This window comes from Rhinopithecus roxellana, chromosome 3, assembly GCF_007565055.1.
Source record: "Rhinopithecus roxellana isolate Shanxi Qingling chromosome 3, ASM756505v1, whole genome shotgun sequence".
Lineage (NCBI taxonomy): Eukaryota > Metazoa > Chordata > Mammalia > Primates > Cercopithecidae > Rhinopithecus > Rhinopithecus roxellana.
In genome coordinates, this window is record NC_044551.1 from 456,482 (window position 1) to 472,722 (window position 16,241).

General features: G+C 38.3%; 1 protein-coding gene across 3 annotated transcripts in view; it reads left to right on the forward strand.

The window, feature by feature from the left end:
* ARHGEF28 (Rho guanine nucleotide exchange factor 28) overlaps positions 1-16,241 on the forward strand; it is a 260,867-nt gene that overhangs the window by 225,849 nt on the left and 18,777 nt on the right. For 2 of the 3 annotated variants that reach the window (XM_030927941.1, XM_010363407.2), the window contains 2 exons: positions 2,728-3,213; positions 4,563-4,863. In XM_030927941.1, coding sequence (XP_030783801.1) covers positions 2,728-3,213; positions 4,563-4,863 — 787 coding nt within the window. The remainder of the gene's footprint in view (positions 1-2,727; positions 3,214-4,562; positions 4,864-16,241) is intronic. The other variant, XM_030927942.1, reaches the window with a different exon arrangement.

A 16,241-nucleotide genomic window follows, 5' to 3' on the forward strand; every position in this document is an offset into this window, starting at 1 on the left:
TGTAATTGTTTTCATATAGTATGATATGTGTGTATATATACATTTTTTCACTAAGTTTATTCATATTTCTCTTTACTGCTATTATGAATACATTTTTTTTTCATTTTGTGTCCCCAATGGTTGTTGCTAATATAAATAAAGGTATTGATTTTGGGGTACTTATATTGTAACTGGCCAACTCATTGAACTTTATTTTTCATTTTAATAGTTTTTCCATTGATTTTTTGAAGTATTCCAGGTAGAAAATAAAAATTAGAAAATAATGATATTATGGCTATTTGTCAATAATTACATGAATTTCATTTTCTTGGCTTACTGCTTAGGCTAGGACTTTTGAAAATGTGTTAAATAATAGTGGTAATAGCAAGCTCTTTGTCTTGTTCAAGATTTAGTGATAATGCTTTTAGTGTCTTGGGCTAGATGTGCAGTTCTGGGGTTGATGTTCTTAGAAATCAATGTATCATGTAAGACAAATAATCTTTGTTTTAAATGTCGGCTGAGAAGGGATACAGTTTGAGCAGCAGCCATTAACTTGGGGGATGAAAACACTGAGCATTCTGGCTGGTGTTGCCTGATGAAAACACTCACAAGGTCCTGTGTCTTCTTTTCAACCCTGAATGCAGCTCTGTGTAGATTCAAGGTCCAGAAAAGCTTGATCACCTGAACGACCTAATTTTTGCAACACATTAGGTTAAAGCGACATGGGAAATATCAAAGTCTACAGTGAATTCTCTTAACCTAACCAGAGCTTCTGAGCTGGTCCAAGGCCATGGGCTTTGAAAGATTTCTGTTCATGGCACAGTCGTCTTTTTTGAAGCTGAATGTCTTATATGTGACTGAAGTTTTTACATAAACAATTTTGAATCAGGTGGAATGAAATTTGATCCCTATATTAGGAAAATAGAGTTAGAAATGAGGCATAGACAGGGCAAAAAGGAAAAGACACAGATATTCTATCAAAGTAAAGTTAAGCGAGTGAATTGGGAATTTCCTTAAACTTGAAAAGCAAGTGCTGTTCTCTGTCCTAAATATAAATGTAAACTTTAAGTGTGAAGATTATTCATTTAGCTTTAAATGAATATTTAAATTTAGATGAATATCCAGTCTTCAGATTCCACCTCTATGCAAGGGAAAAGAATGGCTTTATCCCAAATGTTAGATAGACATGAAGAATACCTCACAGCAGCACTTAATTACTGTAACTGTAACCCTTACGTGAGCGTTATTGTGGTAGTTTTGACATAGAAAGTATTGGATTTTTGTTTGTCTTACCATACTGTCCCTTAGGATTTATTAGAATTAAGTGGTGATGTACAGTCTACAATTTTATTTAGCCAGATCAACAGAGTCCTGAGTGGTTTATTGCGTGCTAATTATTTCATATTTAAAGATCATAGTAATTAATACCTATTCTGAATGATAATCATTGTTTTATTTATAACAACTCCCAAAAGCCACTAACTATTCATGTGTCTGAAATTTTAAAGATTAATTTCCAAATTTAAAAATATGAATTTTCTTTCAAACGGCCCCAGTGAATACATTTTTGAGTCGTATTCCAAGACAAGTATGAATTTAAAATATATCTTAGTTCTTTAACTTTCAAAAGTATAGGAAACTGCTGAGCTGACAAAGAACTTATGGTCAAATCCCCATCTTCCCAACATCTGTTATATGGACAGGTTAAAAAATTCTTAGGAAGGAAAAATGTGAATTTATCCCTAGGAGAGTAATGATTTCTCATATGGAGTCAAAACATACACACATACCCAGTATGTGTCCATTTTCAATTTGTCCCTTCTGTACTGCTTTGCACTCTAAATGGGAACTTTTAAAATTAAAAGCTTCCAAGGGCATTCACAGAGATCTTTTTGGTTTTGTGGAATCCTTCCAGATCTTGGTAATTATTTCCTGTGATGTTGCCAAACTTTTCATAGGCAGATAGCGTAACTCAAAATGTTTTTTTAATCTGGTTGGTAATGTCCTCTGGGCTTTAGAGTATCTATTTTCCCTTAATCATTTCAGCCTCCTGTTAGCGATCTATTAAACAAATACATTTCAGCTTAGTTTTTGTGTGCATGACCTTCCTGCTATAATACAAAGATGTAACAGTAATGAGACCAGCTTTAGCCACTTACGTATCTCCTAAAAATGGTATTAACTGCTATTCTCAGGCATTATGTTATAAAAACATTATTTACCAAAAGTCTCCAAATAGTTGATTTTTATTTTTATGTCTTCATAATGCAATGTAGCTCAAGTAATTTCTGGTTTGGGACTCAAAGAAAGGATACTACAAGGTTTATGTGGATTCTTAAGTTCTCATGAACGATTGACTAGGGAGACCTCAGCAAGAGAATGAGATGTAGAACAGGAACGCACAGTCTTGTGAATTTACATGCCTAGTTCGTATTCGGGAGACTCGCTTAGCTATCACCCAACAACCAGCACCAAACTACCTTTCCGTAGGAGAGGATGATACTGCTTTTGGGCTTTGTTTCTTTTCTCTATGAATTCACAGGTCATACCCCTAGGATATATGTAGACAAGCCTCTGCGGAATGCCACACAAATCTTGCCTTTGGAGGTAACTTAGGAAAAGGCCAGAAATATTAAGAGAAATGAGTTCGGGCCTGCGTTCTGTGTTTCCAGGTAGTTCCAACGGAAAGCGTAAACAATAACAATGGAAGCCTGTGTTTAATTATTTTTCCTCTGTCTGCTCTGACAGGCCGCCTTGACCATTCAGGACAGCCACATTGAGATCCACAGGCTGGTTCTCCAGCAGCAGGAGGGCCTGTCTCTCGGCCACTCTGTCCTCCGAGGCGGCCCTTTGCAGGACCAGAAGTCCCGCGACGCGGACAGGCAGCATGAGGAGCTGGCCAACGTGCACCAGCTCCAGCACCAGCTCCAGCAGGAGCGGCGGCGCTGGCTCCGCAGGTGTGACCAGCAGCAGCGGGCTCAGGCGGCCAAGGAGAGCTGGCTGCAGGAGCGGGAGCGGGAGTGCCAGTCGCAGGAGGAGCTGCTGCTGCGGAGCCGGGGCGAGCTGGACCTCCAGCTCCAGGAGTATCAGCACAGCCTGGAACGGCTGAGGGAGGGCCAGCGCCTGGTGGAGAGGGAGCAGGCGAGGATGCAGGCCCAGCAGAGCCTGCTGGGCCACTGGAAGCACGGCCGGCAGAGGAGCCTGCCCGCGGTGTTCCTTCCGGGTGGCCCCGAGGTATGGACCTTCTGGGGTGCTGTGAGGCAGCCTCTCGAAGACAGGGCTGGGCCTGGGGATTCCTAGGACACTAACCAAACATCTGTCATTTTGGTTTTTGTGTAAGACCTCATGAGGATTTCTCAATTTGTAGGTAGCCAAAGCTGGAAGCTTTCAGAGATAATACATATCCACGTTGACTTAAAATATGGATGCTGTGGGCCGGGCGCGGTGGCTCACGCCTGTAATTCCAGCACTTTGGGAGGCCGAGGCGGGCAGATCACCTGAGATTGAGAGTTCGAAACCAGCCTGGCCAACATGGTGAAACCTCGTGTCTACTAAAAATACAAAAATTAGCTGAGCTTGGTGGCGGGCGCCTGTAATCCCAGCTACTCAGGAGGCTGAGGCAGAAAAATCGCTTGAACCCATGAGGCGGAGGTTGCATTGAGCCGAGATTGTGCCATTGCACTCCAGCCTGGGTGACAAGAGTGAAACTCGGTTTCAAAAAAAAAAAAAAAAAAAAAAAAAGGACAGTGTAAGGGCCCAGGTCCTATGGGATCACTGCACTCTGCCTGAGATGCCCTTGCCTAAGGAACAAACATAGAATCGAGTTGTCCTAGAAAGGCCGGGGTGGGTTTGTCCTGGAGTCACACTCACCGTGAGCTTGCTCTTTTCCGGTATTTGAAGGACTGTCTTAGAGTTCTATGTAGAAGTAGCTTTTAGAAGATCAATTAACTATTAATAAATACTATAGGCACTGAATTTAGCAAGTATAATACTATTCTGTTATGCCGAGCTTATTCTCTCTTTGTAAATTTGATATAGTAAATTCAAAATCCATTTCACTAGTAAGAGTTATTTATTTGCATCTTTTCTAACCATGCTTGACAATCCCATTGGTCCCAGAAGTTTATTTTCCTGTGTTATGAGCATGTATTTTTTTTTTTATTGATAGTGCATGAAGTTGTACAAGATCTCTGTTGCAATCTGTTTTTCCTTTTAAGTTGGCTAAATTATGTTTATTGCTAACTCCTCATGTATATATGGATATGTTTTCAACTTTTTTATTTAGCAAAAGTAAAAAATGCTGCTTTCTCTGATGAAAATAAAGTGGAAACACTTTAATGTCATAGAACGCCACTCTTTTTTATTTATTTATTTATTTTTGTTAAAGATATGCCATGCATAGCAAATTGAAGTTTTTGGTACTAGCTCATTAAAAGAGGATGGGGTGGGGGGAGAAAAGAAGTGGTAATCTTGACCTTACTTTTACTGAAATCTTGATTCCTAAGATTCTCTCAGGAATAAATACTTTATGAAACGTGTAAGTTAGAAAAATTATTGTACTTTTCCTCTGTTTCTTTACATAGGTAATGGAACTTAATCGATCTGAGAGTTTGTGTCATGAAAACTCATTCTTCATCAATGAAGCTTTAGTACAAATGTCATTTAACACTTTCAACAAACCGAATCCATCAGTTATACATCAGGATGCCACTTACCCCACAAGTCGATCTCCTTCTGACTTGGTAAGGACTAGTGAAAATCAGGTAGACCTCAAGATGGACCCTTCTCAGCCTTTGAATGTCAGTCACGAACTGTGGACAGCCTCTGGGTCCAGCCATCAGATACTTCCTTTCCACGAAAGCAGCAAGGATTCTTGTAAAAATGGTAATTAACACTTTAAACGTCATCTGTATAGTTTGAACAAGAAGTTGTCCCTCTGAACGGTTGGCTCTTGTGTAGGGTGCATCAAAGTCCTCCCTACCATGGGAATAAATTGGTACTGATGAGCTGGAGTTTGCAGCATTCACTTTTCTTTGGGGAAGTCTGGGGACGGCCTTTGCTTGTAAGTTACCTAGACAAGTGAGACTATGGTCATAGGGCTTAGCGAATGCTCACAACATGTAAGGATTTTTAGATATGTGGGTTAAAATGATAATGTCCTCTTAAAAGTAAAGCAACTTGGTATTTACTCCCCACTGTTGTGAATCCCACTACATCCTGAAACACCTACGTTGACACTCAGAAATAAAAGATACCAACAGGGTTGGTAGTGGGACTTTATCAGGGCAATTTCCTGTAACATTAGTGAAATCTTCTGTATTGCTATTAAACACCCAAAATGAAACTGTTAACGTCATTTGTCATTGTAAAAAAAAAAAAAAAAAAAAAAAAAAGTGTTGTCTCTCCATAAGTACCTCATAATAACACAATTTGCTAATCCCATTAAAGCATTTGCCAAGTATAAATGAAAGGCAGCTCGTGTTACCAGCTCTACATGAATCCGAATGATTTAAATCTATGTCTATTATAAATTGTTTTTTGTGAGACATGAGGTAGGGAATGAGAAGAACTTGAAACCTCTCTACTGAAAAACAGATGGTATGCAATAGAATAAACAAATGGCTGGCCACATGGATGTGAAATAAATCACCCACAGCAAAATGTTTCAGAAACATAAAACAAGCAGTAGTATAGAAGTCTTCAGAACTGGATACAGATTTGTTTCTATACTTAATATATATTCTTAGATTGTCAGTTGGAGGATAATTTTTCAGCAACAAAAAAGAAGGTATTTGGCTTCTCCCAATTCAAGAGTAATAATTCTGACACTGCTTATAAGTTGATTTATTACTGATCCAAAAGATGTTGATTCTTAATGGTGGCTAATTCTTTACATTACTTAAGTCACTGTGGTAACATTCTTACTTCTTGTCAGCATATAGGAGAGAATGAAATAGTTTTTTAAAGTATTGTTTCAAATATTCTTTAGATAAAGAAAAAATATGATGGAATAGTTCAGACTAAATAAAAGGTCAAGCAAAATTTAGAAAATGTAACTTCTTTAATATATTATCTTGCAACTTTACTACAATAGAGAGCACATTGCAGAATGCTTTTTCTAAGCACATGTTGCTTTGCTGTGTTGATCCATTAACCTGCTATTTATAGTGCTTCCTGTGTTTTTGTCAGCATGGTTTTACATACTGGCTTTGTTGTAATTCCGAAACTCAGTTTGAGTTAAACCACATTCAGCTTTTGTTTAAAAGAAGCATGTCTCTTTTACTTTTTGTGTATCTCCCATCTTTTTCTATTGACTTGTGCTTCAAAGTAAAAACTTTTTAAAGCATTTGGCAGCATACTTGCAGTAGATAGAAAATGTACTAAGGAAATAAACAGTGATTATATACAAAACCAGTCTATCCACATGTAAGGAATTAGAGCCAAAGGAAATGCTGAGAAATGTACTTATGCTTAAGAAATTGTATGTCCAGAGTAGGCCAAGGACACTCAGGACATTGACAGGAGAGAGGAAAATCAACTTTGGCTTAAATCTCTCAGGAACATCCTGGTTTATATAAGTAGGGATTACATCAGAAATGCTGTGTGTACTGTTCACCACTGGAGTTTTGCAACTAGTCAAAAAACCTTCTTTATGTTTGTTTACTTCATGATAAGCAATTTCTAGAGGAGAGAAAAGAAAGTCAGAGAATAGGAGGTGATAATAAAGTAGAATGAAAATTGGATATATATACTTAAAAGAGTGGTCAAGGCTAGGTAAAATGATTCAAACCACTGCAGAGCTTTCGCAGCTTTTATCATTGACAGTAACACAACATCAGCCGCTGGTGATGGCCTTAGCTGGGCTCCATGGGTGCTTGCCACCCGTGACCTTGGGGGACAGTGACTGGGCGGGGGGGAGCTGGACAGGAAGAAGCAGGCTCCAGGGTGTGCTGGTTGGTGACAGTTGATGTGGCAGAACTAAGGACCACACAGTGTTGTTGTCCCCTTTTCTGTGTTTTGCTACTGAATCTGGGTGAGTGGCCATGAGTGACCACTACTGAGGACCTCCATAGTTCACTACAATCTGGCTAACATAATTTGCCTATAATGTTGTGGGCTGGTATTTTTGCTAAATGTGCACTTAACCATGATTTCATTCAGGCTTCAGTCACTCTTTCATTGTTAGACCTTAAGGTCAGCTGTTTCAGATAACACCTTAAAGAATGGTTTGCTGTTTTGCCTAGTCTGGTACTGTGGGTAGAGGATCAGCTCAGATCAGTGAAAATGTGAATTTCTGGAACAGTAAAGCTGATGGGAAAAATTGTATATAAATACAATTCTCCAATGTGTTTAGATACCACCTAGATAGGAATTTCTGTTGGTTTGTTCAGTACAGCCTCAGCAGACATTTTTGTGTTCTAATTGTGATTGGTTTCTGAATTGCTCTACCCCCACCCCTACCATGAGTATTTATATGACACATCAAATTTCAGGCACCGTCCTAAGGTTTTACATGGAGAAACTCATTTAATACTCCCAACAACCCACTGAGATGGTTCTGTCCTTTGAGGGGGCAGCTGGGATACAGAAAGGTTAAGTAACTTGTCCAGGTCACACACCTAGTAAATGGCAGAGCAAGAAATTGAACCTGGGAAGATTGGCTTTACAGCCCATGCTGTCAATCATCACACTCTACGTTCTTAATTACTTTTTTTTTTTTTTTTTTGAGAAGGAGCCTCTCTCTCTGTCAGCCAGGCTGGAGTGCAGTGGTAACATCTTGGCTCACTGCAATCTCTACCTCCCAAGTTCAGGTGATTCTCCTGCCTCAGCCTCCTGAGTAGCTGGGATTACAGGTGCCCGCCATCACACCTGGCTAATTTTTGTATTTTCAGTAGAGATGGAGTTTTGCCAGGTTATCCAGGCTGGTCTTGAACTCATGACGTCAAGCAATCCACCTGCCTTGGACTCCCAAAGTGCTGGGATTACAGGCTTGAGCCACCAGGCCTGGCCTGAATTACTAATTTCTAGAAAGCTGTTTTGAATTTTACTTTTTTTTTTTTTTTTTTTTTTTTGAGATTGAGAGTCTCACTCTGTTGCCCAGGTTGGAGTGCAGTGGTGTGATTTTGGCTCACTGCAACTTCCACCTCCTGGGCTCAAGTGGTTCCTCCCACTTCAGCCACCTGAGTAGCTAGGACTGCAGACTTGCACTATGCCCGGCTAATTTTTGGCTTTTTTGTAGAGATGGGGTTTCCGCATATTGCCCAGGCTGGTCTTGAACTCCAGAACTCAAGCGATCGGACTGTTTCAGCCTCCCAAAGTGCTAGGATCACAGGCATGAGCCACCGCCCCCAGCCATGAGTTGTACTTTTTAAGGAAGTTGGTTTAGATATAGAACAAATCTAATCCTTTTGTAATGCCTGGTGGGATGTTCATGATTAAGGACCGGGTTTTTGTTTTTATTGATTTTTTTTCCCTCCCCTCCTTCCCTCTTTAATAGCAACATTTGGAAAATATTTCTAAATGTTTTGGATTGCTGTGGCCAACTCTTGCATGGGGCCTGAACATCTTCAGTATCGTAAATACTCTTTAGCTTTACTTTTTTCCCATACGGGACATTTTCTTAAAAATATTTTGTTTCTCTAATGTTGCCTAATACCCCATGTTATCTGTAAATATTTTTTAAGATGGTACTTTAAAGAACTTTACTTTCCAGTTTTGGAAGTTATTTCATGAACAAAATTCTTGGATGTTCAAACATTAAATCCAAATTGGTATTTTACTTGTAGTGGAAGAGATGGTTGGTTTAAGAACTTTTTCTGTACTCCTCTGTGGGACACCAGCCAAGACTACAGAATATTTGAATTTCCTTAAACAATAGTCTCTGTGGGACAATTGCTATGTAATCGGCCCTGTGAGATGCTCAACAGCATTACTCTGAAAGGCAAAAACAACAAAAAAGCCCAACATTTTATTCTTGTGACTTTTTGTCTCCTAGCTTTAACATTTTAGAACTATATATTGAATGCATTTTAGAACTATATATTGAACTATATATATGTTATTTGCCTTTTTCATTAACAGAGAAAACATTTTATGGTATAAAAATCTGAAATCTTAATCTCCCTTTACAGTTATATTTTTCTGTGTACCTCAATATTTGCAGGTTTCCCAGAAGTTCTCTTCAATTCAGTTAAATCATTATGATTTTGTTATGCATTTGATAAAATTTAAGTCAAGCCAAATTTTATGTTAATGATATAGATACTGGGGAAAAAAGTAACTTCATTAAGTTTGAATTCTCTTTCCTTTTACTACATATTAGAATTTGCTGCCAAGAAAACTATTTTCAAAATTCAAAGCATTGTATTTAGAATACCTCATCTTGATAATTTTTTTTTAAAGACAGCTGTGTTAAACTTTCAATGACAAGTTTTTTATGTAAGGCAAGAAAATAGAAAATTTCCAAATGCAAACCCATGCCATCCTTAGTATTTAAATAACAGTCTTAAGAAGTGAGAGGGTGATAATTTCTCATGCTTTAAAATATTTCATAATTCAGAAATTGATGCCTTACTTGTGTAATCTATGTGGAAAGAAGCTTTGCCCAAAGAACTTAAGGCAATTTTCCCAGAAATTGAAACTGGTATTAGACACCATAAACTTCTATGTTGTGAGTGTATTTGAAGAGGGGGAATGTATTTGTCGACCACGGCTGCCATAACGAAGTACCACAAGCTAGGGGGCTTAGACAACAGAAATTTATTTCTTCATTTCTGGAGGCTAGAATTAGAGATCAAGGTGTTGGCCACATTGGTTTCTTCTGAGGTCTCTGTCCTTGGCTTGCAGATGGATGGCCATCTTCTTCCTGTGTCTTCACCTGGTCTTCCTCCTGTGCCTGTCTGTGCTCCAATCTCTCTTTATAAGGATATCAGTGACATTGGATTGGGGCCCACCGTAATGACCTCAGTTAACTTTATTCTTTAAAGCTCTATCTCCAAATACATTCTGAGCTACTGGGGGGGTGGGTAGGACCTCAACATGTGAATTTTGGGGGGACACAGTTCAGTTCTCAACAGGGGACAAAATGATGATTTTTCTCCTTACCATAGTTTTAGGTATCATGAAAGCCTTAATTAAAAAAAAAAAAAATATATATATATATACACACACACACACATATATATATACACACACACACACACACCAAAGTTGAACTATAACATTGTTAGTTTTTTGACTTGGTAAGGGAAGTGAATTGAACTTTGTAAAAAAAAATAAATAATTACATAATAGTAAAATTGTGATGAATATTTATATCTGTATATTGATAGATATTGATGTCTGTTATCAAGCCAAGTTCAACACATAGAAATTAAGGCAGGAAATATTGAATCCACTTCCTACTTAGTGAAACTAGAGCAGAAAATATTGAGTCTATAGGTTCATTTCCTACTTATAGTTGTATTTCCAAGCCTAGGCCTTAACTAAGGGGCTTTGGGAATTGTGAGTACTCTCTGATTGGGAGGGACATTATGTGCCTTTATTTTGGATTGCTTAAATGAAAACAAAGCTGAAGGGTTGAGGACGTTAATTACAACATCAAATTATTATCCAGAGATATATAGGAGTTTGAGGAAATCAAACTGAGGGAATCATCTGGCAACTCTTTCTTCTAGAATCGTGATTATCACGTTAGGTGATGTTTTAAAGGAAACTATAATATTGCTTGCTCTTGGTAATCTATATCATGACAAAAATATAAAGTATTGGGCTCAAGGGCTTAATTTTCATCTTTCTCATCGACAAGTGGAGATGATTGACTTTAGCCTTTTGCAGATTTTATACCAGGAAAAGGAAACATGACATTCGCTTGTAGAGCCTGGTGAGCCAGGAGTGCTTACTGCCAACTTCCTGATTGCATATTTCTCTGGGGGCAGGTTGGCTATGTGAGCCAACTGGGCCAGGGCCATCCCGCCTCAGCACACAGAGCCTAAGACACAGCAGGAGAGCAAAACCAGCAGGTGGGTGGATTCAGAGGCAGCCAGCCAGCCATGCGGCTGCCTGTTCATCTCCACCCCGGGTTCCAGTTTAGTTTGGACAAACTGCTGAAGTGTGGGAGTCCACATGGTATGAATGCTCCAAAGAGCCTCAGAGGTTAGGCCTGGCCCTGGCCATCCTTAGCTTTAAAAATGAAAAAATAATACATGCACGGATATACACACACACGTGATCTATCGGCTACATGTTTGACCTCTCTAGTATGATGTGACTTTACTCTCCAAGAGACTAAGACTTGGGTTTGGAGGGGAAATTTATCTACCAAACATAACTGAAGGATGAGGCTTGCTGCCATCAGTCACAGTGACTGATGAGGTAATAATCCGGCTTCAGCAAAGGAAAGGAAGCATCACTCTCCATGTATCAGAATCTGGGGACTGTATTCTCCCCATCCAGCCATGCAGATTTTGTTTTTAAGGTTTGCTTAAAATGTGGAATGTTCAGCTGAGTACTGTTGATTTATGTTTGCCTAAGAAGAATATGACCATCTATCTTAGGGGGTGGCAAACTTTTCCTTAAAGGGTCCTATAGTAAATATTTTAGTTTTTGCAAGCCATCGATCTTTGTTACAACTAGTCAACTCTGTCATTGTAGCTTGCAAAGCAGCCATAGACAATATGTAAATAATGAGTTTAGCTGTGTTCCAGTGAACTTTGTAAAAACAGGTGGCTGTAGTTTGCCTACCCCAGAGCTGGTTTCCAAATTTTCTTTGCTTCTACTTAAGTTGAAGAGTGACAATTACACTCCTCCCTGTTTGGAATGTTCACCTTTGGGTGAATTAATAGTGCAATATTATATGGCACTTCATGCCATTCAAAAGCAGATTTGAAATCATGATCTCATTTGCTCTTTATAATGATTTTGTGAAATGGTGGTTATTGTCTACAGAGACAACTTTTCTCTTTCACTTTTTGTTCAGTCTCTGAAAACATAAAGTCAGAAAGAGATAGCTGAATATACTAGATGGAGTTTAAGGCCAGAGGCTCAAAACGTGGAGAAACCCTTCTTCCCAACTCCAGTTCGCCAAATCCTGTGATGGTGTTGGGGAGGGCCACCCTCTGACTATGCAGCTAATGAGAAGTAAGATACATAGATAGGAATTCTTTGCTAGAATCATGCTTCTCATAGCTGACTATGCATCTGAGTTTACTGTGGCAAACAAAAAAAAATACAGATTCCTCTGTTCAGAGATTGTGATTTGAATCAGGGCTTGGCTGGAGCCTGCAAACTTGTGTATCTAACATTCTTCTTAGTTGATTCTGAAGCAGCCAGCCTGATGCATGTCCCCGGATTGCTGGCCTGGGATACTGGACTTCATATAACAGGACTTCGCTTCAAACCCTGACTCTGGCTCTTATTGCTGTGTGATCCCTAAGTCTTAGTTTCCCCATCTATACAAACGGGAAGGAAGTGTTAACATAACTGTTTAAAAAAAGGCCTGACATGTCCCGGGGATCCAGTGAGCATCAGCTTCCTTCCTACATTCTGGAAATAATTTATTCTGATTGTGATTCAGGGGTCGCCGGCCAACAAAATGAAAGTGTTTCCTAAATGTTATTAGAGAGCCAATAGTTTAAAATATAAAATAATTAGCTGTAAATTGGGAAAGTTTTTACTCAGATTGGAAATACATTAGAATAAAAAGGGTAACTATCTTTCCATAGCGATCTCAGAGGAGGGGTTTGTCAGTGGATCACCAGAATTGTTTTGGGGATGAAGCTCTGATAGCACAGCATTTTGCTTCTTCCTTTTGTTCCTCTCTCTACTGGAACAAGTTATGTAAGTCAACCACATTTTTAGAACCAGATATAAACACCCAAATGTCAAATACTCTGACAACATGACTGAACATCACCTCCATTTGGGATGGAAAGCTTCCTTATCTACAGACCATCCAACGCTTGTTGGTTACATTATGTAAATGTACCCCCAGGAAGACTTCTAATTGTACTTTGGTTTCCAGAGTGGGCTCTCCTACTAGAAAGAAAATGTCAAAAGCGGCCTACAGGAATATTCTAGTGTAAACTCTTTGTCATTTTAAGTCTAAAAATTCTGTTCTAGTTTATCATCTTAATCTCTTTTTGAGTTTGGTTATCCTGAATCAATTCAAACTTGTTAGTTCTGGATAAACTGATAAAAATCATGGTTCAGAATCACCAGAAAGCATCTCTTGTTAGCACTTATAATTTGAATTATGTGGTGTAATAATTTATGTAATATCTGTCCCACTAGAGAGGAAGCTTCATGTGGGTAGAGCATTGCATATTTCTTTCTTGTTAATTGCTCTATCACCAGCACCAAGCAGTGTCTGATATATGATGAAGATTTGATAAACATTTATGAAATGAATAGAGGAGTCCAGGTCCACACTCATTAGCAGAAGTGAAAGCAACCATGAGCTGAAACCACACAGTTGACTCTTTTACTAAGGCATTGAAATAAGTTGAGGTATCAGAGAAATGGGGTGTGTGGTGGTGGTTAACACAGGCAGGTGGTTAACACTGGCTAGCTAACTGGATCAAGTGTTTGTTTTAAACTTTTTGTAATATGGGTACAGGTTAGATAGCATTCTTAAAATGTTGGGGTAACTGTAAGATTGTTTGCCTTTAATATCTTCCTGGATTCCTAGTAGTAGACTTAAAAAATTATGAACTTTTTTTCCACCTCATTAGTATTGGAGTAAATTTATCAATGTATATAGTACTATATGTATCAGTTTGGCATAGGTACTTTTTGTTCAGTTCTAGAGAGCATCTTTTTAAATTTTACTTTAAGTTCTGGGATAAATGTGCAGAACATGCAGGTTTGTTTTACATAGGTATACATGTGCCATGGTAATTTGCTGTACCTATCAACCTGTCATCTAGGTTTTAAGCCCCACATGCATTAGGTATTTGCCCTAATGGAGAGCATCTCTTGATATGAGTTATTTTTCCATTAGAACATTGTACATATAGCCCCCATATGGCATGCATAGGAGATGAGAAAAAGTTAAAATATGTTTCCCATAAAATGCTTTATGGTACCTTGAGCTTTAGAAATGAATCCAGTGCTGTCATTGTAGGAAGATGACACATTTACCATTTAATTGTTATATCAATAGCAATTAGTCAGCTTATCTGTTCACTGGGGTATTTCTTTTTTAACCATAAATTAGCGTGAATCCCACGACATCAAGCATGGGTGCCCAGCTCAACATCAATGAAACACTTTCTTAAACTCTTTTTGCTTCTGCTAAATCCTACTTAACAGTCCAGCGCATCTCCCTAGGCAAAAACAATCAGTATTTGTTTAGTTAAATGTGCTCCTAGAATGTGAACCAATTTGCCTGGGATGGACTTCTACTTATTAGCCTTAAAATGTTGCCTGAAACATCACATATTTATTGTAGCAAGAGTGTGATTGAATCTTAAGAAATAGATCCCTTTGCTTTACCCCAGACTGACTGAAACATATATACTGTATTCTTAGCGGGTCACTTTCAGACACAGTTAAGGGGAAAGAGTTGTTCTGCTCAGACCTTTGACCGGATGATGAATAAGCCTGGGCCTTAGTTTTGATCTGTGGAGATGTTAATTTGCCACAATAAGTCACTGTAGAGTTTCTTTGGATAAGAGGCCACAGTATCCATTCTCTTTCTGGATAAGATATTAATTCAGTTTAATTTGAAATGTTAATGCTTGATTTGAAGATATACCTAAGGAAAAATGTAGGCTACCAAAGGGTGTAGTTATGCAGGATAGGTTTCTGAACCTTTTGCTAAACAATTTCATAGTAAGGCTGTTCAAAATTTAATTGTTTTTCATGGTGACTCTTTTCCATGCTGTTTTTGTACAAGTTTTATTACACTATGGCTTTTTCTAAAACATAACATAGTGAATGCTTGTATTAAATATAGAATATTTGGATCATCCACTAGAAATTTGGGAGACTCTGCTTCTCTGATGAATTGAGACTGTTTTTAAGGAATGGTGCTGTAAGGCTTTGGAAGAACTGTTTACAAGCAAAACATTGGCAGTTTTAATTTTATTTAATGACCTGCTTCCTACCAGTGATCTTGGCACCCTGTGCAGTGATTTGCAATCAATTAATCATACAGAATGTTGTAACACTGCAATGAGGGCATTGCACTCTAAGAGTCTCATAAATCCACCAGAAACAAAAAACAGGAATTGCATGCTTAAAGACTTCTTCATGCAAAACCCCAAATGAGAAGGTGATTTTTATGTTCTGTTTTCTAAAGTGTCCTCAGAAGCCTTGAGACTTTCTTGTGGATTCTGGGTTTTGAAGTTCCCATTTCTCAAATACTGTTTGGCCCTTTACTGGGCTGTCAACATAGGAGTTTATAAGTTTTCACCTCATTCAGTTTCGTCACTGATCATTTAGATGGGGAATTCTTGATTCTGAATTACCAAGAGAAGCCCCATGACTTTGTTTTCCTCTGAATTTAGGGCAGTCACTTTCAACTACGAGAGGCTGTAGTTTGGGGAGTCTTTGTAGAAATGATTCAGAAAGGAGGCATGTTTCCATCCTGGGAATACACTGACATTTGCTAGAGGCAGATGGCAGAAGATAGGATAGTGTGACATCAGAAGTCAAGAAGATGTCACGTACTTGGCTTTGCCAAAAGCTTCTGGAATCTGCGTGTTCAGGATCTTAAGCTTGTGGGCTTGTCATTTCAGATGTGCCCTTGCAGTTAACTGTTTAACTATGATGGATTTTTTTTTCTAATTTTAGCATAGTAAATATAGAGCTATTAAACATTCTTAAAATTATGTAAGCCTAAACCCTTGGATGTGTGTATATTGTGTTGTCTTTATTCATTTTCATATGGTTTTGTTTTTGGAATGTTCTTATAACAAGAACATGGAAGTTTAATATATATTCCATCTGACTAAAACTGAACCCTCTTTAAAGAAACTAAAGGTTTTCAAGACTGTTTTACTTCCAGTGAGTAGTTTAAACTTCTTTCATGACGGATTTATTCCTATCAAAAAGTTGTACTATTTTTGATTACTTGTTAATGTATCCAGATTGGCATGTTAGACACAAGTAGAGCACATCCTATATTTTTAGATGCTTGATGCTTCTGTTCAGCATAAGCCCTAAAAAAATACCAAGTTTTGCAAATGCAAAGTACTTTTCATTGGCATGGAAATTGGAGGGAAAAACACAGTGAATATTTTGGCCAAAATGTGATGGTC